The 25,202-nt window shown below is 42.8% G+C and overlaps 1 protein-coding gene across 2 annotated transcripts in view; it reads left to right on the top strand.

Annotated features, from left to right (window-relative positions):
• The first annotated feature begins 2,166 nt into the window (after positions 1-2,166).
• Positions 2,167-25,202, top strand: part of enah (ENAH actin regulator) — a 296,947-nt gene continuing 273,911 nt past the window's right edge. The window contains exon 1 of one of the 2 annotated variants that reach the window (XM_030406060.1): positions 2,167-2,552. In XM_030406060.1, the coding sequence (XP_030261920.1) occupies positions 2,548-2,552 (5 nt within the window). In that variant the 5' untranslated portion in view covers positions 2,167-2,547. Of the gene's footprint in view, positions 2,553-2,604; positions 2,816-25,202 lie in introns of those variants that run through there. The other variant, XM_030406061.1, reaches the window with a different exon arrangement.

The raw sequence follows: 25,202 nt of genomic DNA, 5'->3' as shown, positions 1-25,202 counted from the left end.
TCGCAGTTATGCTGTGGACTGCAGTAACACCCCCGATGGGCGTTCCCGTTGGGGTCAGTCGTTTTTTGCCAGCAGTCGTTTTCTGGCACAACACCTGTCCGACAAACCCGACCGAACCCGCGGGCTCTGGCCGAGTTAACGTGGGGGGCGGCAGACAATTCATGCGGGTTTGTAGCGCTGTGTCGGGTTTGGACTGTAATTTTCCGGCCCGTTGAGAACTCTAATTACATGATAATGATGAGCAATGGCGATTGATTAGTATCGATATTAATTGGTGTTGCATACTTCTCAAATTTGGCAGCCACGGCACCTTATTCTGATAAAACACCAAACGGTCAATGCTGAGAAGTGTCGGATGAGCATTAAGTGTCTGTTTTAGGCTCCATCATAGCATTTTAGATATTTAGGTTAAAGGTGTGTTGAAAGGCTGCATAGTAATTTGAATGTGTAGCAACCCTCTATGCTGTGGTTAAACATGTTTTAAAAAAACAGATTTTAAAACTGCTAAATGATTAGTAAAAGCTTTGCAATTTAAGCATGACTAAAGTAAGTGTAAAAAAAAGTATTAGGCCTATTAGCAAAAGGTTTGCCCATTGAACAAGAGTAGATCTGTCAAATGCTTTTAAGACAAGTTGCTTTGCATGAGTTCATAAAGCAGCCCTGTTTTTAGCCTGATAATTGTATAGCTTTTTAAAGGGAGCACCTTTTAACCTGAAGAACTAAAATTGAGCTACAATATCAGGGAAATTCAGAAAATACATATTAGAGATAATTTCGATAAAAAGGATAAAATAATCAATTGAACTACACAGAGCAGACAAAAGTGGTAGAGTTAACAATAGATGCTAAACTTCTGAGATCTAGGATGCCGATGATACATTGTGCTTGAAATAGAATATACCTTTACTCAACTATGTGTTGAGTAAATGTACTTATTTGCTTTCCACAATGGTTATTTGATAGAATTCTAAAGTAATAATAAACTGTAAATTTCTAATAAGCCTAAAGGCAAAAAGTTATGGGGGTTTTTTTTTCGGTTGTGCTCCGCTAATTATGAGGGGCCGGTCTAGGCCAAAAAGGCCAGGGCCGATTTTTTGTCCCAGTCCAGCCCTGCACACACCCACGTTGTTCAATGGGGTCATATTAGTCTGTAACAGTTGAGATATTCTCCGCTAAATGAAGTGCATTCAAATCTTACCCAGGACCTTTACTACAAAATGTCAATATGCGAACTGCTCCAAAAACGACAGTGAAAGTTAAAAATTGCACTCGCAGCAGTGAATGACCCAGCTGTCTGTGTATCTTTGGCATGGAGACAAGTCCCGGTAAACACGTGACGACCCGATCAAAACACGTGGTGAAGGAATAATAGTTCAGGGGCCACAAATATGCGGCCCGGGGGGCGCCTTGAGGACCACTGCACACTGTCACCTCCTACAATCTATATAAGAGTTTATAGTGACCTGTTTATAAACTCCTAACATTTTTTGTTTTTGTATCTATGATGCATGATTTTAAATGTATTCAAGGATTACTGTAGTTATTTTTAAAAAGGAAAACACACGGCCTACAGCCGATTTAACATGCTTATTTTTTTTGTTATATTTTCAGTCTACTTTGGTCCCAGCTCATCATCACACACAGAAACACACAGCAAGAGAGCCAACTCGGTTGTCAGGGGCAACCTGTACGTGCTACGTCCCCACAAGTTGCGTCGAATGCTCCCTTCAGGTGCCGTGGTGAATCAAACAATGCTAAATTAAGCGCACATGAAAGCGAATTTTAGTTAAGAGCTGTATTAGACTAATACTACATCTGTATAACAATCACAACCTGGGGCAATATCTTATCAGTGATAGACAATTTTAAATAAAACAGACCAACTTCAAAGTAATTTTGTCAAGCTGTGAAGGCAGTTAAGTAGGCTAACAATCAAAATCTCACCATCTAGTCATTTTGTTAACTTTGCCATGGGTTGGCTATGTAAGTACGATTTCCTGACAATCTTAATACATCCCTAAAGGCCTAAATTAGCCTATTTGAAAGCTGTGCTCTTCTCTAAACGTTCCTACATTGATAAAACATGTAGTTTTAGTAAAGGAGAAGTAGATTTTCAGTTGTGCGAGCGGGGATCTTCAAAGTAGGAGCTGACAGTGCGGCCATGAACGCAGCACGTGTTGCAGGCAGCAGGCAGCGGAGCGGCACCCGAGCGGTACAGCGCCGCTTCTCAACGACCACAGTGCGTCAGAGAAGCCCGACAAACGCCACATTCGTCTGCTTTCCTCCCAGTGACTCATCGCCACCAGCGGAGCCGCGATGCTCAAGATCATGTAGGATACGACTGTTTGTAACCCACGGTTTTCTTTTTCTTTTCTTTTGTGTACTTTTTACCGGATAGCATACAAACTGTGAAGCCTCCTGTTACGCCGTCGGAGTCCCATTCATCTGGTCGCCTGTAGCCTCAAACCGAACGGTGAACTTTTGGGAAAACTCGTCGTCGATATCTGGAGGAGTTTGTGATATATTTGGCCTGACAACACTGTCGTCATGAGGTAAGAAGCTCGCAATTGTCTAAAAAAAAGAAAGAATACAGGGGACGAGGCGGCTCGGTGGGCGAGAACATGATGGAAGTGAGGAGTTGAAGCAGCGCACAGAGCAGAGCCTGCTGGAGCTGAGGACAGCTACAGCTGAGACACGAGGACAGCTACAGCTGAGACATTAGAACAGCGTCTTTTGTCTAACATTTCACACGCACGCACACTGGGCGCAGATACACTTTGGAGAGGCTTTACGCGGTGTGTGCCTGCAGTGCCATGTAAGTCTTATTAGATAGAGTGAATACTGTCAGCTGTATCGCACCGTCAGGCAACGTTACATTCAATGCATGCTGCATTTGAGGACGTGCATGGGTTTGGAATGGCGCTCGCTCATTCCTGCTGCTACTCCCACACTGCATCAGAGGGATTATCTGTGCGCGCTGGGGATGGGATGGGATGGTTTGGTATGGTATGGGGAGGGTATGGTATGGTAGGGTTTGGTATAGGGATGCACCGATTCGACTTTTTAATTCCCGATACTGATGCCTGGACTTTGTGTATCTGTCGATACCCGATACCGATCCGATACCGTTGTTGAATTAATAATAAACTGTATACCGTCCACCTTATACCATGTGGAAGAGACTAAAGGCACCAGACTTTCCTAACTAAACATTACTTTCCTAACTAAGACAAAATAATCAAACATATACCAAACATTGTAAACATGTGTAACATTAATAATAATAATAATAACACATTTAATTTATATAGCGCCTGTCAGGGTACCCAAGGACACTTAACAAAGTGGAACAAACAAAACAAAGAATAAATGGAGCGGCTGTCAGTCAGCACGGAGGGAACACTAGCACTGAAGTCAGCAGCACCGTCCCTAAACAAACTAGCGTCTGGAGGCTCCGTGCACACAGCGGTGGCGATGAATCCAAGCGATGAAGCCTGGGGTGAAGTGACAGCAGAGGTCCAGGTGCTCCTGTGCTGAACACCTGAAGACCCCGCCAGCAACGGCAGATTACCAACCAATAATTTCCCTCTGGGATTATTAAAGTATTTCTGATTCTGATTTTGATTCTGATCCAACATCGCTGCGAGCGGATCGGTGCACCCCTAGTTTGGTATGGTATGGTATGGGGATGGGATGGTTTGGTATGGTATGGGGAGGGTATGGTATGGGGATGGGATGGTATGGTGATGGAATGGTATGGTATGGTATTGTTTGGTATGGGGATGGGATAGTATGGTATGGTTTGGTATGGGGATGGGATAGTATGGTATGGTTTGGTATGGGGATGGGATAGTATGGTTTGGTATGGGGATGGGATAGTATGGTATGGTTTTGTATGGGGATGGGATAGTATGGTTTGGTATGGGGATGGGATAGTATGGTATGGTTTTGTATGGGGATGGGATAGTATGGTTTGGTATGGGGATGAGATGGTATTGGGCAGCATTCATTTGAAGCCACGTTATGATTGTTGCATGGCTCGTGCACTTTTTGTTAGCTGGGAAATGACATTTGGGCTGGCTGGCAGACACCTGTGAATGTCACCCAGCTTCTGCTCATGCAGATGAGGAGACTTGACACAGATGCTTTGTGGCACATGGCAGAGGTGTAAAGTGGACACGCCTTTCAAATCTAATGCTGACAGTCTACCTGCAGCATGTAGGGTGCACCCATCTGACACCCATCAGTACACTGCCTATGAACACAGATGTTCAGTCTGAGGATATGTGTGCTTGTTGTGTAACGCTGAAGGAGTCTTTGTTTCCCAGTGAGCATGATGTTGTCTGTCTTCTGATTAGAGTTTAGATTCTCTGCCCAAACCCGAGCCCGACCCTGGGTCGGGCCGACATTTCCCGTCACTATCCTCGGGCCGGGTCAAATGTGTTTTGTATTTTTTTAATAACTCAAAATAATGACTGTAATTTCCAGCTACAAAACGCGCATCTCTCTCCTCCTTCCGCGTTGTTTGAGTCGCTGCGTGGTCTAACACGTGAGTGAGTGTCCTCAAGCTGAAAACGTGACTTGTTGCACACGTGACATCACTCCCCGAGACGTATAAATATATATTTTTACTAAGGAAAATGATAGTAAAGCACAGTGAATTGAATAAGTAACTTTAATCTGATCACTGCTTTGGAAATATTAATGTGTTAGATTTCTCGTTACTGAAAAAAGTGGTCAGATTAGAGTAACGCGTTACCGGCATCACTGATTGTGTAGCCTAAGAGCAACATGGAGCTTGAAGATATAAAGAAAAAAATGAAAACAGGAGAATTAACTTTGAGCAAATTTGGAGGAAAGTCGGAGGTATGGACCCATTTTAAACAAGTCGTGGGCCGTGACAACATGTGTCGGCATTGTCGAGTGCATTAAGTGTGGTACTTGTTGTATTATTCATTAAGATAATTCTAAACAGATTTCTGCAGTTCAAACAACTCGGAATTGTAGTTGAGAATGTCAGTTATAAGAGCTCACATATTAGAAAAATGACGGGTTTAAATCGGGTCGTGCCAGGCTTGGACACAACGTGCACGGGGTCGGGTCGGGCTTGATTTTTTGGGCCCGATCTAAGTTCTACTTCTGATGGGCAGGAATGACCCCATGCTGAGTGTCAGGGGTGTCGCTAGGAGTGGACGAAATTTGGGGCTTTTAGCCCCTCAGACAGTGTTCCCTCAGTTACCATGAAACAGTAATCTGATTACTGATTACTCCTTTAAAAAGTAACTTAGTTACTTTACTGATTACTTGTTTAAACGTAACTAATTTAGATTCCAAGTTACTTTATTAGTTACATTCTTGCTCTGGCTGCAACTTTTTTTCCAAAGAACCTCCCTATCCATAATAACTTACTACTATAAACCTCCGTAAATGCTGCAATGCAGGGGTAGACAATAAGGGAAATTTTGAAGATCACTGGCCCCACCATTCTAACCACTGGCCCAGGACAATGTCAACATATCCCAGCCAATTCCTGCGGTCTAGCCATCAAGGCTGGAACTTTCTACGATACCAATACTAGTAAATTTCCATGATTCTCGATACTTATTCGATACCACGATTTAAGAACAAAAAAAATAAAAATTCATTAGGCTACTTTATTGAATTAATAAATAAATAAATAAATAACTGTTTCACATCAAACTTGTATTTAAGCTCCACTGTGCTTTAACAATGAAGTAAAAACAAAGATAAAATGGTAAATATGCCTCAACAGTGTAACGTCCGCATCGGTCCCAACAGGACTCGACACGACGGGTGCTGAGGGCAAAGTTTCACAGTACCGAAAAAAAGGTTCTTATCGGTTCTAGTGACAACCTTCAATCAGCAGCAGTGAGCGAGCGGCACGCGTTCCACAGGAGCGAGCGAGCTGTGCACACTGCAGTTGCTTGCAGGTGGTGTGCTGACGTCCCAGGGCACAGCGCTCGCTGCGCACAGAAAGAAGATGTCTCTGTCTTTGATTGGGTCGGAATCTCGTAACACTATTAGCGATAATTAGCTACCGAGACGATTTCACAGAAATCATTTCAAACCGCAGGGAATTAACGTGAAATTAGATTTATTACAATTTTTACTTGTTATCTTTTTTCAAGGCATTATTTTTCACTGGCCCCACTGGGCCAGTGCTTGGAGCGTTCTGGTGGCCTTGACAGTTTTAAAAGTACATCCGGGCCACCGGGCCATTTATGTTGTCGACCCCTGCAACGGCAACGGCAACGGCTTAACAGCATAATTCCAAAGAATCGTGCACTTTGTGATAAAAGCGTGAAATCTAGTACACTTACAGCCAAATGAGACTGTTGAGGTTTTTAAAAAGAGGCTCAAGACCCACCTTTTTAACCAGGCTTTTAATTGATTTTTAAATTCTTTTAAATTCTTTTTTATGCTGTGCTAATCAGAGCTTGTATCCTTTATCCTTTTTTATTGTTTTAGTCCCTCTTGTTTTTAGACTCTATGCTTTTATGTTTTAGTTCCTCATGTTTCTAGCCTCTATGCTTTTCTTTTTTTTACTGTTTTAGTCTGTCAGTTTTTAATCCCCAGTGTTTCCTCATGGGGGCCTGCCAGACTGGGAGTAGTTTCTGGTCCGCTGCTGTGGGTGCTGCCCCATGGACGGTTTTGGCCCGGTTGGCTAGAGGGCTCTGCACCCTGGTGCGGGGCCTCCTGTCTGCCCGGTATGGGGTGGTCTCTGTGGTGGCGCTCCCTGCGGCCTTGGACCAGGATCTCTCTCAGTGTGGTTGGCACCCCAAAGGTAGCTGCCTCCGCACCTCAGGTCTCGCTGCCCAGCCATGTCTCGTTAGTGACAGCTAGTGTATGTGTGGGTGTGAGTGTGTGTGTCTGCGTGTCTGCGTATGTGTGAGTGTGTGTATGAGTGTGTATGTATTTGTGTATGTCTCTGTGCATGTCTGTGGGGGTGGGAGGGTTGGGTTCTTTTGATTTTCTTCTCTTGATTTTATTTGCTGTATCTTTTTTTCTTTTGTTGTTTTAAATCTCTGTAAGGCACTTTTCGCTACTTTTTTTGTAAGAAAAGCGCCATACAAATAAAGTTTGATTAAAAAAGAAAGTTTGATTAAAGAGAGTCCAAAAAAGAATTTGATATCGGGCCATCACAAATTTTCATTATGGGGGCCATGGCAGCCATTTTTCAAAATGGCCGCCATTGACTACCATTTTCATGTGAATTCTCTTTTGTGTGTTAGTTATAATATGATATTGATCATGCAATTAGCTAAATTTATTTACCTCTTTGGAGTTTGTACATGAATATTATACATTTCAAGATGGCCGCCATAACTGGTTTGATCGTTACTGCTTCAAAGTTGCATGGATTCCTGTGATATGAATGATATTGGGGTCAAATCACACATTGTTATGATTAGGAAATCAGGTGGCAACTTTAGTATTTAGCCTATTTGGAAGCTCACAATGCAAGATAGGCCTAACTGACAATAGTAACTGTCCAAACATGGGGTCAATCGACTCTCAGCAATCCCCTTCACAGTAACAGAGAGCTGTGCAGACTAAGGCAGCGTTTTTGCACTTACATTACACACAACCCTTCTTACATTTGCTGGAGATAAGTTTATAGCTGGACTGGCCTGCATCAGGCAGGCATGTCCAAAATGGTTCATAATGACCCTCAGATAACCCTCACCACCACCAGCAATAGTATAGGAAGAGGAAAAATAATGTGGCACACAATCACTCTCAAAGATTCAAGTTAATTATTAAAAAAAACCTTTCTGCTCTTGCAATCTAATAACAGGCTTGATGCAGTGAAATATCAAAGGAGCACATAGAATGCATGCAGCATGTTCACTATTCGGTCTGTGGTATCTTCCCACTAAATAGTCTTATATTAACAGCAGTCCACCATTTTAAAATGTGTTATTAGCACGTTAACAATTTATGTGGAACAGGGTGTCAATTGGGAAAAATAAGTTTCATTTATCTAGTTGTGAGCTAATTGTAATAACAAAATAAGTTTTAAAATAGGTTTTATTTATCTAGTTGTAAGCCTACCTAGAGCCGAGCATATGACAAATATCAACTCAAGGCATGTCGCAATAATAATAATAATGATAATGATAATAATAAGGATGCATTTTATTTGAAGGCGCCTTTCATAGCACTCAAGGACACCGCACATAACAACAACAGTACAACAAAAGACAGTACAAGTACAGGACAATTTAGTGCGAATTAATAGATAAGTAAGAGGATGCAATTACATGGTGCCGTCTCGGCACAGAATTCAGACTCTGCAGTCCTCACCATACAGGAAGTCAACCGGACCGGGTTAGGCAGGGCTGAGCTTCCGGGGTGAGAAAAGTGCAATAGATAAGAATAGGGAAGAGTGTGTGCGGGATTCAGATTCCGCAGTCCTCACCATACAGGAAGTCAACCAGGCCGGGTCCGTGTAAACCAAAATCAGCCATTTTCTTCTAAACACATTAAACGGGTCATAAATGTGTTTACTTAAAACATGTAAAAGCCATTCGGCCATGTAGAATTTAATTTTGGAGCTAGGCTCACAAACAGTTTTTCAACATTTCTGTGTTCAGGATTTAATAGGCGGGTCAGAAATCATGCAAATCATAGCCGCGTTACGTAACGCGGCCATATGATTTGCATAAACCCCGCCCTGCTGCGGAAGTGGTATAAATACGTTCAGCGCGTCAGCTTCAGCGGTTCTCCCACTCACCCTCCAGTCTCGGATAGCATTGCTTACAATAGTTTGCAGTTGGCTAACCAGTCAACCAGTCAGCTAACCAGCCATGTCTCCTCCACATCGCGCTGCATCTTTCCTGGATGCCACAGTGTGCAGGGTGACGGCGCTGTTAGCTTATTTAAGTTTCCTTCGGATGACAACGTATGGAAACGGGGGAGTCCGTTGACGCTGGTCAACTCCGTCCCCGGCTTGCATCCTCTCCTCCGCCGACGAGGAGATGTGGCCGCTGCTGACCGCCGCTGACACTCTCCGTCCCACTGACGGCGGGTCCCACCGGCATAATGTGGCCGCCACCGCAGCCGACCCACTCCGTCCCGCTGACGGCGGGTCCCACCGGCATGTTGTGGCCGCCGCGCCGCAGCCGGCCCTCCGTCCCGCTGACGGCGGGTCCCACCGGCATGATGTGGCTGCGCCGCCGCTGACCCTCTCCGTCCCGCTGACGGCGGGTCCCACCGGCGGTATGTGGAGGTAGTATCAGGGTCGCATTATTGGTGAGCCGTCCCAGTGTGAACGGATAATCCGGAGGCGCGGAGCGAGGGCGTGTCGGTCTGACAGTCTAACTACACAGGTCCTTCACTTAACTAAATACAGAGAAATGTCCCACAAAGCAACGTTACATGACCGAACAAAAGTAACGTAGTAACTATAACTGTCTTTAGCAACTTATATGAGGAAAACAAATACCACAGCTGTATGTGGAGAAGCGTCTGTCCTCCTGTCCTTCCCCTCCCTGTCCTCCCGACTCTTCCTCACATTTCTGCTCACAAAACAGCGTCTGTCACGCTTGTCACAAGAGTGTTTAACTCACCGAGTGTTTGACGAAAATAAATCACCGCGACCGCCAGCCCTCCTGACCGAGACTTCAGGAAACTGTCCCCCAGAAAACAGCCTCCGTCCCCGCGAGTGACAGAGTCAGACAGCGTCCTGTTTACTGATGGTGATTATGTATAATTATGTAATTTAGCGCGAAAAACTTCACTCCGTCACTTTCCAGGATGTTTAGTGGGTCAGGATCTCAATCACTACACGTTATAACAGCATCTATATGATTATAAACTGTCCGCGGGTTTAGATAGACAAGGGGAACACCTGGGGAACACCTGGGGAGACACCGACGTCATTAACATGACGTGTAGCCCCCGCCGCATGGGCGTGGTTCCAGCGCCTCTAAGGCTGCGTTCACACTGCAGGTCTTAATGCACAATTCCGATTTATTGATCAAATCCGATTTTTTGTTTGGCTGTTCACATTACCTCTTTAAATGCGGCCTGTCTACGGATTGCAGTGTGAACAGCTCACGCTCCTGAAGTGACCCGCATGCGCAGTTGATCATTGATGACATCATGCCACAGCTGTTTATGGAAGCGAACATGGCAACGGCAACCGGTAAGGGTTACACCCCGCCTTTCCGAAACCCCGCTGTTCCGAACATAGACTTAAATTCATCGTAATGGCGGGGTTTCCCTTTTTTTCAAAGACCCCGCCACACTCCAAACGGACTCATTCAGAAAGGAAACGGAGGCTGCGCATTTATCCTTTTTTCCTTTGTGGGTTCGAACGGATCATGTGGCTGATTAACCGCAAAACAAGCCTACTTCATATTAAAATTACATAACGCTCATTATGCTTCAGCTGGACAAATGGCTATGTTGAATTGAAATTACTTTATCATGCTAAATATCCGAAATTGTATGAAAATTGCTCCAATGCGTTATACCGATCTTCGTGCATATTCAGACACAGCCTGATATGTTCTGAGCAAAGGAATGTCTGTTTTCTCCCCCGGTCTGTTGTCAGCAGGAGCGGGGGCTGCAGGCTCGCGCCTGGGTGAAGTGGGCTCAGGCCAGAGTTCAGCCGGGCTCGAGTCGAGCGGGGAGAGAAAAAATGTGTATTACTTTTGCTCTGTGGGAGATCTCCCACAACAGAGTGGATGAGAAAGCAAGGGGGACAGATCTGCCCAGCAAACATCAGAACGCAGAGTGCAGCTTTGTCTGTCACCTGGTTCAGCACCCTGGACAGCTGCCTGCGTAACTGGATGTGGGAATTTGATGCATTTGAAGCCGCGACATTTAGTTTAGAAAAGTCATATATAATAACATTGTTTCGAGTCGTTAACAGTTCTGTAAGAGGAAGAATTAACAATCAATTAGGCTATTAGTGTTAGTCCTTCTTCATATAATGTTGTGTTACAGTCGCACAGCTGGAGACCGCTAACAAAGTTAGAGACAAGAGAGACAATGAATGATATCCCGCGAAATTATGTGCGGTCAATATGACTGCTTATGGCTGAAATAGGTAAAACAAATCACATTTTCTTTTCCTTTTGTGTAATTTATATAAAAACTATTCTCAATTAAAAAACAGACACTTTTAGAAAAATGGTTAGAAGTCTGTAATGTTTGCATTTTGTTTATATCGCAGATTGATAACTTAATTGTGATAATGTTCAAAGTTATTATTATTATTATTGTTATCATTATTATTGTTATTATTATTGTTATTATTATCATTATTATTATTATTATTTGCTGTGCTAGGTATACTTTTCGTGGTTCTTGGTGCTTGGAGCAATATTGTTGTTGTGGCATTCATGCCAATAAAGCGAATTTTAAATGAATTGAATTAATAAACCTTTAGATTCTAAGTGCTGTGTTTACAAATGAGCAATACATCCAGATTTCTTGAGATTTGTACTGTCAAGGGGAACTTAAATTTAAATGTCAGGCGATGTTTTCTTCATGGAAATTATTTTTCGGGCAAGAGAGAGGGAGCGCGGACGGGGATCCGTTGTGTGACAGCGGAGCGGAGGGTCAGCAGTTGGATTTTGCACACGGTCAGTATTATTATTAGGTGTTTGAGGTTTATTACGTTTGCGGACATTATTACATTCAATGTAATTATGTAACAGCCTTTGCGCCCTTGCCTTTCGGCGCCTTTGCGTGCGCACAGTTTGCTTGTGTAGGCCCGTGGTCATGATCATCCGTCTATGGCTTTAAGAGATGGATACACAATCAATTTCATGTTTATTGAATCAAAAATACATAGGTATATTCCCCGGCAGATCGCACCCATGGGCCACAGTTTATTTCAGAATTGTGCGAGTGAGGCTGGAAGTGGGGATTCCAGCACCACAGATAGTGCGTGTAAAAAGATCAGACAAACGTTTAAATGTGTTTGCTGCAAGCGAAAATATACTTCATAATAAATGAAGATATAGTGACATAGGCCTATTAGCAATAAAAAGCAATGAGTTGTGTGAGTGCGGCCGGTGTGCGGACGGCAGTCTCTGATGTAGGAAGTAATCAACTTTATTTGTCATTCATTTACAAAACAGTGCAGCGCGGGTCAAAATGACGTCAAAGTCGCATTAAATGCGACCTGGCTGTTCAGATTGCGGTCGCATTCAAAAAAATCCGATACGTATCCGATTCAGTACCACATTTAAATGTGGCCTGAATCTGATTAGAATATGTCAGATTCAATGTGACTTGTGCTGTTCACACTGTCAAAAGCAAATCAGATATGGGTCACATATGAGCGAAAAAATCGGATTCAGGTCACTTGTAACTGCAGTGTGAACGCAGCCTAACTGACACGCCCCCAGCGTTTCACAGCAGAAAGAAGTGCTTGTTTTTCCATGATTTAGAGACCTAATTTTATATACTTAACAATTTTTTTAATCTTTCAAATTTGGCTCAGTGGTCAATGATACATGTTTCTTTGGTGTGACAAACACATAACACAATTTTTTTGCCGCTTTACACGGACTTTAAGCAGGGCTGAGCTTCCGGGGTGAGAATATGGTCAAGTCACATCCTGATCTTTCCAATGAATTGAAGGACTTGAAGGTGACATCAACAAGTCACTATTTTTAAGACCTAGGTATTTGTGAAGTTTGAGGAAAAAGACTGAAATTAAACTAAATTCTGTTTAGCTAATTTTAACCAGCACTGCTTATATTTGTGTGTGTGATATCTGCAAGTAAATGGTGGCCATCTTGAATTGCGAGAACAAAGGAAGATTCTGGGCTTGTCACACATTTCTGCATGATAAAATAATTATTCATGGAGTTTGACCATATCATATGCAATATACGAAACTTTATTACAATTACAATGTTCATGCTGATTGTGGCAACCATCTTGAATTTTTATTGATTTATATGTATTCTTCATGTACTTCCTTAAAGTAGGTATGGTAAATACATTTAACTCACAAGATCATCAACATCATATTTTAAACCATGCAAATAAGAAAATTGGTCTGAATACTGTTGTCAGTGGCGGTCATTTTTAAAATGACCGCCACAGCCGCCATGTTGAAAATTCACAATGGCCCGATTTTTTTCAGACTGCCTTAACTGTACCAAATTTCATGCTTATATCACAAAGTGCACAATTTTTCAGCTAAGCCGCCCCACTATAGGCTAATACATGGGCTCTGGTAATATCAGTGACACATAGAGGGGGAAAAAATAACACTGATGTTGAATTTGCCACAAATTATTCAGACTCTGCCCATTTTAGCATAAGGAAAGTCAGGTCAGTTTCTGCGCAATTTGCGCTGGTGACAATGTTGCATTTGTGGCTGCTGGTCGTTTGATATGCAACCACATGAAAACCTCCAGGGCTATTTTCATCATTAGGCAATTATATTTTATTTATTTATTTTTTTTTCAAGGCACAGAGATCCGGGGCTTTTCCCAAAACATCCAATCATTATTCCCCCCCCCCCCCCCCCGATTGGGCTGATTGTATTATGTCTACATACATAATATATATCCTCAACACAGGGTACAGCTTGTGAACCCACTTCAGACAGGTTGTTCCAAAATGCTTGTAGCTTAGCCTCTACAGTGAAGATTTACCACTTTAGTGTCAAGGTTTTTGAAATGCCCTTATTTATCTGAGGCAACATGCAGGACAGCAGGTAGAGGAATGTGTGCTTAAAATTGCCTGAGGTTGCTGATGAGACAGAAAGCATTGGTTCTACTTGATTGCGGTTGACATGTCTAACGCAGCGCAGCAGTTTTTGTCACATATTTTCTTCTGCATGGTGCTGTGAGAGATGTTCTGCTCCATGTAGAGAACATTCAAATGTCCGAACAGCGTGGATGGGGCCTGCCCCCTTTAAGAAAGCCCCTAATTGAATCCAGCTGTTGGAATTGCTCAGTAGGCCAGACTGCGGTTAACAATAGCTTTGGTTGTTTCAAAGAGCCGCATGTTGTGTCCATGTCTCAGAATGGAAACCACTAACTTTTCATCTCTCGCGTTTTCTCCTGCTCTTCATCATACTTTTTAACAACATACTCATTGGTTGCTTTTGATTATCATGTGTTTTGGAGCATGTCTCCTCAGACTGGAGCAGCATTGCTAAACAGCCGATGGCAGCAGACAGGAATAAAGATGTTGTAGCCTTTAAACCTGAGGGAGGAGAGAGGGGGGGAGAGAGAGAGAGAGAGAGAGAGAGAGAGAGACCCAGAGGTCTGTTAATTTAAAATTTTCAGTAACAGCTGACTGAATGATGAAAGCTGAGAGGAGTTTGTCATCGATGAACTTTTCACAGTCAGCAACCTTCAGCAGTGAATCAAGTTTCCCTGCTTTGCTCAGCTGATATATCAGGAACAATAGATCTGTGTGGTGACAGCAAGATGGATGTCAAGTTGCTCAAAGCCATTTAGAGCAGCCAAGTTCTCTGAAAAAGCAATGTGAACGTCTAAATAAAGGTAACGTGCAACCCAAAAATGGTAGTGTTGGAACCACAGTTCTCACGGTTTATGTTAGCAGTAAGCTTGAAAGTTTGTTTTAACTGTACTACAAAGATTCAGAATCTCATTGTATCAGTATTTTGTGAAAGTACCAATAGACATGCCAACAATATTATTGCAATATCCCCATCGAAGAAAGGCCTATTTGGTCGAAAATATTGTGATATGTAATTTAGTCATTTATTTATTTCAAAATATCTAATATCGTATAATGTGATGTGGCCTACAGATATTGTGATATTATTTTAAGGCCATACTGCCAAGTTCTAGTCCAGATGTGGAAAACATTTGTTTGTTTCATATTGAACTGAACAACAGTCACATAATTACATTTAATTTGTGAAGTGAAAGTGTTCATTCCCACTAAATTCAATTGATTGATTAGTATAATTATATAAAAAAAGAAGCTGGTATTGTTAACAAGCTCTGTAGACCCAGCAGATGAGTAGACAGGCTGATGGTGGTATTCTGACTGTGAAGGGTTAGAGATATCTGGCTGGAGCTCATTCCTCCCCCATGATGATGACAGTGTTTATATAATGGTGGTCGGTTCGTCTGCATGGTTATGTCAGGTGGCACATAGCGCTGATGTCAGCTTATCTTGGGCTGTTTGATAAGCAGCATCGTCAGGGTGACGGGACTGTAAAGTGTCATGGTAACAAACTGTGACAGCTGCTGAAAGGCTTCATGCCTCCCAGGCGCTGCAGGTTTCACACCACAGATGAATGACAGGGACTGAGGCCGGGCTTCATGATGCAGCCTGGAATTTGTGAGTCTGATCTTGCAGGAGGAACTGTTCATGTGAAGAGAAACAGCTCTGTCACTCAGGAGCAGTGTTGGGAATAACAGCGTTACAATAAACGGTGTTACTAACGGCGTTACTTTTTTCAGTAACGGGTAATCTAACTAATTACTATTTCCATCGTTACAACGCCGTTACCGGTACCGACTATTAAATGTCGGTACCGCAACCTAAATCATGCATTGAGATGTACACTCACCGGCCACTTTATTAGGTACACCTGTCCAACTGCTCGTTAACTTAAATTTCTAATCAGCCAATCACATGGCAGCAACTCAATGCATTTAGGCATGTAGACATGGTCAAGACGATCTGCTGCAGTTCAAACCGAGCATCAGAATGGGGGAGAAAGGTGATTTAAGTGACTTTGAACGTGGCATGGTTGTTGGTGCCAGACGGGCTGGTCTGAGTATTTCAGAAACTGCTGATCTACTGGGATTTTCACGCACAACCATCTCTAGGGTTTACAGAGAATGGTCCGAAAAAGAGAAAATATCCAGTGAGCGGCAGTTCTGTGGGCGCAAATTCCTTGTTGATGCCAGAGGTCAGAGGAGAATGGCCAGACTGGTTCGAGCTGATAGAAAGGCAACAGTAACTCAAATAACCACTCGTTACAACCGAGGTATGCAGAAGAGCATCTCTGAACGCACAACACGTCGAACCTTGAGGCGGATGGGCTACAGCAGCAGAAGACCACACCGGGTGCCACTCCTGTCAGCTAAGAACAGGAAACTGAGGCTACAATTCGCACAGGCTCACCAAAATTGGGCAATAGAAAATTGGAAAAACGTTGCCTGGTCTGATGAGTCTCGATTTCTGCTGCGACATTCAGATGGTAGGGTCAGAATTTGGCATCAACAACATGAAAGCATGGATCCATCCTGCCTTGTATCAACGGTTCAGGCTGGTGGTGGTGGTGTAATGGTGTGGGGGATATTTTCTTGGCACACTTTGGGCCCATTAGTACCAATTGAGCATCGTGTCAACGCCAAAGCAACCTGAGTATTGTTGCTGACCATGTCCATCCCTTTATGACCACAGTGTACCCATCTTCTGATGGCTACTTCCAGCAGGATAACGCGCCATGTCATAAAGCGCGAATCATCTCAGACTGGTTTCTTGAACATGACAATGAGTTCACTGTACTCAAATGGCCTCCACAGTCACCAGATCTCAATCCAATAGAGCACCTTTGGGATGTGGTGGAACGGGAGATTCGCATCATGGATGTGCAGCCGACAAATCTGCAGCAACTGCGTGATGCTATCATGTCAATATGGACCAAATTCTCTGAGGAATGTTTCCAGTACGTTGTTGAATCTATGCCACGAAGGATTAAAGCAGTTCTGAAGGCAAAAGGGGGTCCAACCCGGTACTAGCAAGGTGTACCTAATAAAGTGGCCGGTGAGTGTAGTGGCAGCAGCACTCGATTGGCCAGCAGACCCTCTCTGTGAAAAAAATGAATAGAAAATGTCATTATTATTTATTACTGTCACTGTTACTTAATACTAAGGGTGCAACCAACAGATCACAAAACTCACAATTTAGATCACTTTTGTGAGGAACAGGTTGGATAATTTTTTAATCAAAACAAAAAGGATTATTGTTGTTAAATGAATTATGAATACTCTATTTTGGCTCTTATTTCTATCTAGACACATGTTATATTCACCATTTTATATTATTCTTTATATATAGTCTATTCTACAAATAATCCAAAAGTGTTATATATTTCTGATATTACTTATATATCGGCTGTCTGTCTCTCTGTCTGCCTGCTCGTCTGTTGTCAGTGGACTCGGTCAATCTGATTGGTCCGATGCTGCTGAGCCACAGGTAGATGCTGCTCCAGTGAACGGAGCTGAGATGAAAGTCAGTCATCTCAGTCAGTTTCTATTCACTAACTCAGTCCACCCAGTACGTGTTTGTGTCAAATCCTCCTCACTGCAGCTCTGCATCAATATTTGGGGAATTATTAGGTCGACTTTAAAAAGTGAAATCTACTAATTAATAAGCGGTTCAGATAACGAGCCAAATCACGGATCAACTTTGTTCAGTTATACCACTATCTGGTCAGTTTACATTAGTGACAACAGCAAATTAAACAGAGAAAACTCGACATACACATACATCATGCACACAAGCTTGAGGTTAATTTACCTTGCATTTGCTGAACAGTTGTGATGGTCGTAAAGTGAAAGTAAGCAAATTGGAGGTGTTGCCGCCCCTCGCAACAACTTTCTTCTCGCAGCTCCTGCAGACAGGGCTGCCATCCTCAATAACCAAAATACGGCCAGACTGCAGATTTGGTTCTCTTTGAAGGCGAAAAAATGCTGTGAGGACCGCTACTATCACGTCCTCCCGCCGCCATGTCTTCTTCACTACATAACAAATGCACGTTGCACGCTGCCTATGCGCCGCGAGTTTTCCACACCTTGGTTACCGACCGCGGCGGTTACCATGGTAATTAAAACTTAAAAGGTAACGTTCACCGTCGGGAATTTCACAGTGGTTTACCGTGACACCGGTAACCGTTACATCCCTAAAACAGACAGACAGTAGATGGAGAAACCGAACACAACAAGAAGAAGATGAAAATGGCAAGTACAAGGAAACCAGAGTCGTTCGTGTGGACCTTTAATGAGGTTGAACTGCTGCTGCGACTCACACTCAACTACAAGGCGAGTAAATTGCAAGAAAGGCTCAATATCTTCTGCGGCACGATCACGAGCATGTAGTCCACCATTGTTGTTGTTGTTGTTGTTATGAGACGTCGCGGGGTCCTTTACTAGCTGAATTAATAGGTAAAGGGTCAATAAGGCGTGCAAACAGGTCAAGCTGATAGTAAAGTTTTAGAGCACCCTCTGTTGGATCACAAGGCGAAGTACTTCAAACGGTCTGTTGCGCTTATTTGTTGTGTACATTTTGAATTCGAATAGGTCATTACATTCGAATAAGAACTTTTCCCCCCACTTTTGAACGAATATTCAAATTTCGAATAAAAAGTGTCAGCCCTTGTATGCGGATTCGCTGTCCACACAAACGGGAGGGCTGCGTTTTCGGATTTTTCCACCCTGAGACCCATTTTCAAAAAAGTGCGTTTTCAGGCGCTGTGTTTTCAGGATCAGTGTGGACGGTTGGCCAAAACGATGCAATACATGTGCGTTTTCGCAAAAGGGCGTTCTCGTCTGGACAGCCCCTTATTTTATTGTTTTTTTTAGCTTGGCAAGGGAGGAGGGAGGGGCAGGACAACTGCATAAGTGATGGCGATTGGCTCTCTAAGGTAGAGTGAGAGTTCGTAAGCCAATCAGAGGTAGTGTTTAGTTTAGTTTATACACAAACCACACGCACACAGCAGTCTCGCACAAACAAACTAGCAGCGGTCAACTGCAGCAATGGCGAATCCGGAGGGAAAGTTGACGTTTTCATAGTGAAAGTACAGACACTACTTTAATCTTTTCCACTCTTTAATCTTTAATCCACGTCCGTTGTAAGCAACTCTGATCTAATGAAGCATCTCTCAACAGCACACGCTTCTACAAAACTAGTGGCCAAAAACACTGTTGTTGACACTGTTGATGATGACAGCAGGCCAGAGGCCTGTACTGCGAAGCCAGTTTAGTGGGTTAGCGAGGTATGTTGAGTCTAAAGCCAGGCTTCCCTGTACTACGAAGGTGGCTCTCTTTTAACCCGGCTAGATCACCATGGTAACTTATGCTTAGCTCATAACCTGGTCCCGACCAGGTTATGTTCAGAGTTTCAGCTTAAAATCGGCTATAAAAGCGCCGCTGTTTCACTGTGTAAATCATTCGGAGATGGCGTCACCATTCATTGAGAACCCGGTGGACCTGGGAGCAAGAATAATTCTGGCAGCACTACGATGTGAGCGGCTTCTTCGATATCGCGCTGATCCGCTGGCATTTCCTGATGAAATTCTCTATGAGCGATATAGATTTTCAGCCGAGGGAATACGGAACATTTGCTCACTTATTGAGCCGAGTGTCAGGAATGCCACTCGAAGAAGCTGTGCGCTCACTGTAAGGCAAACTGTTTGTGTAGCCCTTCATTTTTTTTTGCCACGGGAACCTTTTTACATTCAGTTGGTGATGCAGCAAATCTGAGCAAGAACACTGCGTGTTGCGTGTTTGTAGTGTTCCCAAGTCATTTGAGCACAATGCTTGTTAAGGAAGGATTCTATAAAATATCTGGTAATGTAGGCTACTTTCATACCCCTCTACATCATCAGTATTACTTGCTTGCATAATGAAATCTTCCCCTTTTCATTCTTCTTCCTGTTGGCTTAAGATAGTGATATATTAAAATAAAATGGGAAACAGTATGTTATCCACACTGACAAAATGATGGGGCAGCTTGGCTACATACCACTTTGAATGATGTGTTTGTATTTGGCTCTAACTTGCTGCCATGTCCGACTGCTGCTTCCACATCTTAATAAAATGCAATATGAAATATTAATTAGGCCAACCTAGTATTTATTTGTCACAGATAATGAGCAAAGTTAATTATTTCTTTGATGTGGCTTGAATAAACTGATGAACTGATCATTGTTTCACCCGTTGTAGGGCAGTGTACGCCCAAACACAAATCTTACAGGCTTGAGCGATTTTCACTGTCAGGAAGCTCTTTATTGTCATTGTACAGGGACAGTCGCTACATTTGCTTGTTCATCCCGACACAGTAATAAAAAAAAAAAAAAACACCGAGCCTACGCACACTCAGCCTCGCTTTCAATAAAACACACACGCGCATTCTATAACTGAGATCAGTAAAATGTGAAAACAATAGAGACATCATTCAAAAATGAAAAAAGATAGTTGTTACTTCAGTGTATTTATTTTTTAAATGGATGAGGGTTAATATGTAAAAGTTGCACAATGTTGAGCTTTCAGAAATGAAAACACTAAGGGCTTAATATAATATTTATCTTAATATTAATCATTGTTAACTTACGCATTTACACGGTCAGCTATTTTCTGCCAGCAGCCCTCCCTCGCTCTACTGGCGGCGACAGTGTTACTTTTTGCCGTGATTGTGTCCTTGAATTCTTCATAGTCCTGCATAATAAGAATCTGCTCATCTTGAGTAAAATATGTGGCCCGGGATCGATCCATTTTCGCACGGAAGTAGAATAATATGACGTCAAACGCCCCCTTTTACATGTACGCGCGCAGAGCACAAAGCAGAGAACCGGACTTGACAAAGTAAGTTGTTAACCACCGTCGCAGTACCGTTTAACTCTGTTTGGGGACTTGGGGCTTTGTTGAGCTGCATCATGAGCACAAAGCCTGGCTATGTTGAGCCCCCTTCGCAGTACAGGCCTCAGGTGTGGCTAACGTGAGCTCCGCTAACAAAGAAGGACACGGAGCTGTCCAAGCAGCTACAGCTGGATTTTTCTGTTCCAGCTTGACACAGACTGAACTGAATGCAATGATAGGCAGGTATGTTGTTGAGAACATGCTCCTGTTATCAACAGCTGACTCAGACTCCTTCAGAGCACTCACTGGCAAAAATATTGGGGAGAACAGGTGCTGGACACCTTTCTAAATACATGGATTTCGAGTATGCTAAAATGAATACCGAGCTCAGAAGGGGAATAATTAAAAGTAATGCAATAGTTACTTTTACTGGTAACTAGTTACTTTTATAGTGGAGTTATCCCATTACTAACTTGTTTTGAAGAAGTAACTAGTAACTGTAACTAATTACTTTTTTTTGGCCTTTTATGGCTCTATTGATAGTACAGCTGAAGATATGACAGGAAACAGGGGGAGTGACACGCAGCAAAGGGACCCAGGCTGGGAGTCGAACCCAGGTCCGCTGCAGAGCCTCAGCACATGGGACACGCACTCTACCAACTGAGCTAAACGGCGCCCCAACTAATTACTCTTTTAAAGTAACATGCCCAACTCTGCTCAGGAGATGATGTTGGACTGTGGCCAGTCATGTTATCCCCTCTAAAAGAGTTATTAATGAGGTCAGTCTGAGGCTAATTAGAAATTAGCATGAGTTAGCTGTGTATATTGATGCAAAAGATAATGATATAGCCACTGACTTAAGTTTCTTCTTGAGTTTTATGGAGTCTAGAAAGAGGGGAGCTCATTCATGGTATAGATCTTCTTTACCGGACTGATTAAAAGACAATGTCGCTGTTACATCATTATAAGTAGTATGACTTCATTACTATGAAGCATGCAACCTAATACACAGACCGTTTCAGAATAGCAATCTTCGTTGAACTCCCTTGGCCTCGGATATCTTCAGTAACAGTACTTGCTTTGTCTCTGTCCTGTTGTGGAGCTAAATGTGCCCTCTGGAGGAGTGTGTGTGATTGGTAGCAAACTCTGGAGTCAGGTTTGGCCTGCTTTTCCTCTTTTATCATACAAACTGATCGTAAGCTTAGTTGAGCAGACATACCAAACTGTTCTCAAGGCTGTGTCCAGACTGGAAAAAATTATCTATCATTTGCTGCTGAAGACAGTTTTATGGACTTTGTGAATGGGTCGTTAGGTTTATAAATCTTTTCTGTGTTATTGTGTTATTGACAGAGCAGGGACTCGTCCAAGTTTTCCTCCAGAGATGTGACTATAAACTTGAATAATTCCCATAAAATCATTAGAACGGACTAATCAGCTGGCAGAGTCTCAGTTGACCTAATTGACTAAGATAAACTCTTAAAATCTCTCATCTTCCTCTCTTCTACCCTCCAGTCGAAAGTTTTTCTGCTTTTCTCCTACTCTCAATGTATCTGAAGGTGGATTGAGCCATAAACAGTTAAGTCCATGCGACAACAGGATGGCGGAGATATTGTGCTCCAGTGATTTCCTTTAAAATTTTTGGGGAGATTTTGATCGCGGCTGGCTCCTCGCCACCATCTGCTCCTCGCACTCCTATTTTCCTCCCCCTGCAGCCTCTCTCCACCAATCCATCCTTAATCTTACTCTCTCATTTTCCCCTCTATCTGCTCCAAAAAGGGCCCTTTTAAAGGCTTCTCCCTGCCAGCTCTCTTTTTTATAATTTCATATTTTCCATCTATTCCCAGGCAAATTTCATCCCTCACCTTGCCGCTTACATTTCAGTCGTCTGCTGACTGACTGTTTGCAGCCCAAGGAGGAAAGTAATCACAGCTTGTGTTTGAGGCAGACACACACTTCTCTGCACATTATTGCTGATTCACGACAATCAAAGACGTGACTTTGAGCTCCAATTGAAGCCACAAGCAGTGATCGCGGCATCATGTCACCGCAGTCATATCTAACTGTATATTAAAGTATATCAGAGATGGTTAGATGGTAGAGAAGGGGGGACTTGATGGCAGAGTTGAACAGATCCATAAAGGATTTGATTGTTCTGAAGGTTAAGGGCTGTGGTCAAGGGCGTCTCAACATTGGCTGCAAAGGGATCTTTACTCATTTATTTTAGTAGTGTCCTATTTGACCCAGTGATTCAAATCAGCAGAGCCTCCCAGTCACAAGCTAACTTCTGTCTAAGATTTAGGTGTGTATGTGTGTGTATGTCTGTGTCTGTGTGTGTCCATGTGTGGGTGCGTGCATGCTTGCTCACTTGTTTGGTCATGTCGATGATACTGGTGTTTAACTCTGTGCCTTTCGCCTGTTATTTTTGTGATGAGTCACTCCATGGACACCCCAGTCTATTAGAGAGCAGGTCAAGAAGCTGCCTTTTATTTCACATACATAGCATTTTGCTGCCCTGATTATGTGTAATTGTGGGTATAATTTTCCTTTATTCAGGGCAGCTGGCAAATAATGCATCTTGACAATTAAAGAGTCCATCACAGATAAAGGAGGCTGTGCAGGGAGCAAGATGCCACATTTCAATGTCTTTACTCCTTGTCATTGTGGTGGAAACTAGGGATGCATCAATCCAACATTTCCTTTCCCTTTCACTATTCAGATACCAAGTATATCAACTAGGGATGTCACCATTTTGATTCTACATCTAAAATTGATTGAAATGAGCTTTCAATTTCAAGAACTGAACCACCTCCATCTGCTTGCAAGTGATACCCCAATACCAATCTGACACCACCACTCTCCTTTGTCCAAATATAACAACTGTGAGCTACATAACATAGGAAATCAATGGAATCATATCTATATACAGTAACAGCAATGCTTTGCTTTTTCAGTCTACAAAGAGTTGACTGCTTGTAAGTGATGCGGAAAACACAGTTTTATAATGACATCAACAGTGAGTGTATTTAATGTGGAGCAGTCATGCTGAGGCCAATTTGCTTAATAAAGTCAGTGTTTGAGCCGGTATTAAGAAAACTTTATTACTTTAATTTAAAACCTGCTGTTACAGCGGCGCAGTGTTACAATCATAGTAATTGTACAGTTAAAATATGAACGGACAAAATGGTAATTAAACTATATGCATCTGCACATTTTTACACTAATTTAATGACATTTTCAGGGTGTTTTTACCTGCAACTTGTGTTCATCTCTTACCCTGACTCATCAACTCATAATCACTCTCCCTCTTTTTACTGAATGCAGATAAAGAATTAGTGGTATCTTGGCTGATTGGCCTCACTTCTCCGACAGGATGTGAATAATGGAGGAAGAGTTTATATGATAGACGTGCATGTAACGTTACTGTGGCAAAGCTGCGGATAAAATGTCTGCAGTGTGGAAATGAACTGAATTCATCGTTCTGGATAACCAGCCCATCTCCGTGGTAGAGGATCAGGGTTTTCTTCATCATCTGGAATTTTTAATCCCTGGCATGCCCTACCATCTCTGCATTACTTTACATTGACTCCACTTTTGAGTAACAACGTCCCGGTATGCACACAAGTTTCGTGGGTCTCACACAGCAGAGCATGTAAAACAGGCAACCGAGGAGATGTTGAACACATGTGAAATAGATAACCAACATGTCCACGTAATTTAACGTTAGGAAATATGAAAAAGCAATGGATTATATGGAGGTACCGTGCATGGCCTGTGTCTCACATGCACTTCAGCTGGCTGTACACGAGGGTCTGCTGTCACAGTGCAGCGTCACAGACTCACCTGCTAAGACAAGGAAGGTGGTAGGTCAATGTTGAAATAGCATATGCAGAATAAGAAAGAACCATATGAAAATATATACTTAGTTTCAACAAAATAAAAAACTTATTAAGGAAGGCCTTGGATGCAGGTACTTTTTTTCATAATGCAGCTGTTTTATCCAGGAAAATATTAGTTAAGGCTAAGTATCGGAATCGGGACTCGGTATCTGCATTTACTAAACATTAAAGGACTTGGATCGGGATCGGGGTGAAAAAAAAATAATTAGGACATCCCTAGTATTGACTGATCCTGTAGAATTCCTAACAACCGGCCTAAGATTCAGTCAAATTAACTCCACATGATGATGACATGTTTTATAGGTAGAAAATAAGCTGCTTTTCACTGCTTCCCATTTCCACTAAAGTGAAATATTCTCAGAGAGAGTGAACAGTCTTAATGTCCACTTAAAACAGGTCACTGACTACAAGCTCTGATAGTAAAAGATGTTTGCTAAGCTCTATATATTTCCGCCAGTGTGTGTGATGGACAGGAGCTTGTGTGTTTAACCTGCGAGGCGTCGTCCTCACCATCCTGTGGGTTTGGTGAGCCCCTGCCACTGACATCACTCACTGTGCAAGGTGGAATAATGAACCCACTGTGAACCCACAGTTTGGCGTCTGCATCGGAGGCAGGGGGCAGCCCAGAAACATGTGTATTGATACATAACTAATTAGCCATGGTGATTGTGATACATTCACTCTCCAGCTTCAGTTTCAGGAAGTATTGTTGCTGTATTGTTGTGCAGCGACAAGG

This window comes from Sparus aurata, chromosome 22 (assembly GCF_900880675.1).
Source record: "Sparus aurata chromosome 22, fSpaAur1.1, whole genome shotgun sequence".
Lineage (NCBI taxonomy): Eukaryota > Metazoa > Chordata > Actinopteri > Spariformes > Sparidae > Sparus > Sparus aurata.
This window is presented reverse-complemented; position numbering and strand designations above follow the sequence as displayed.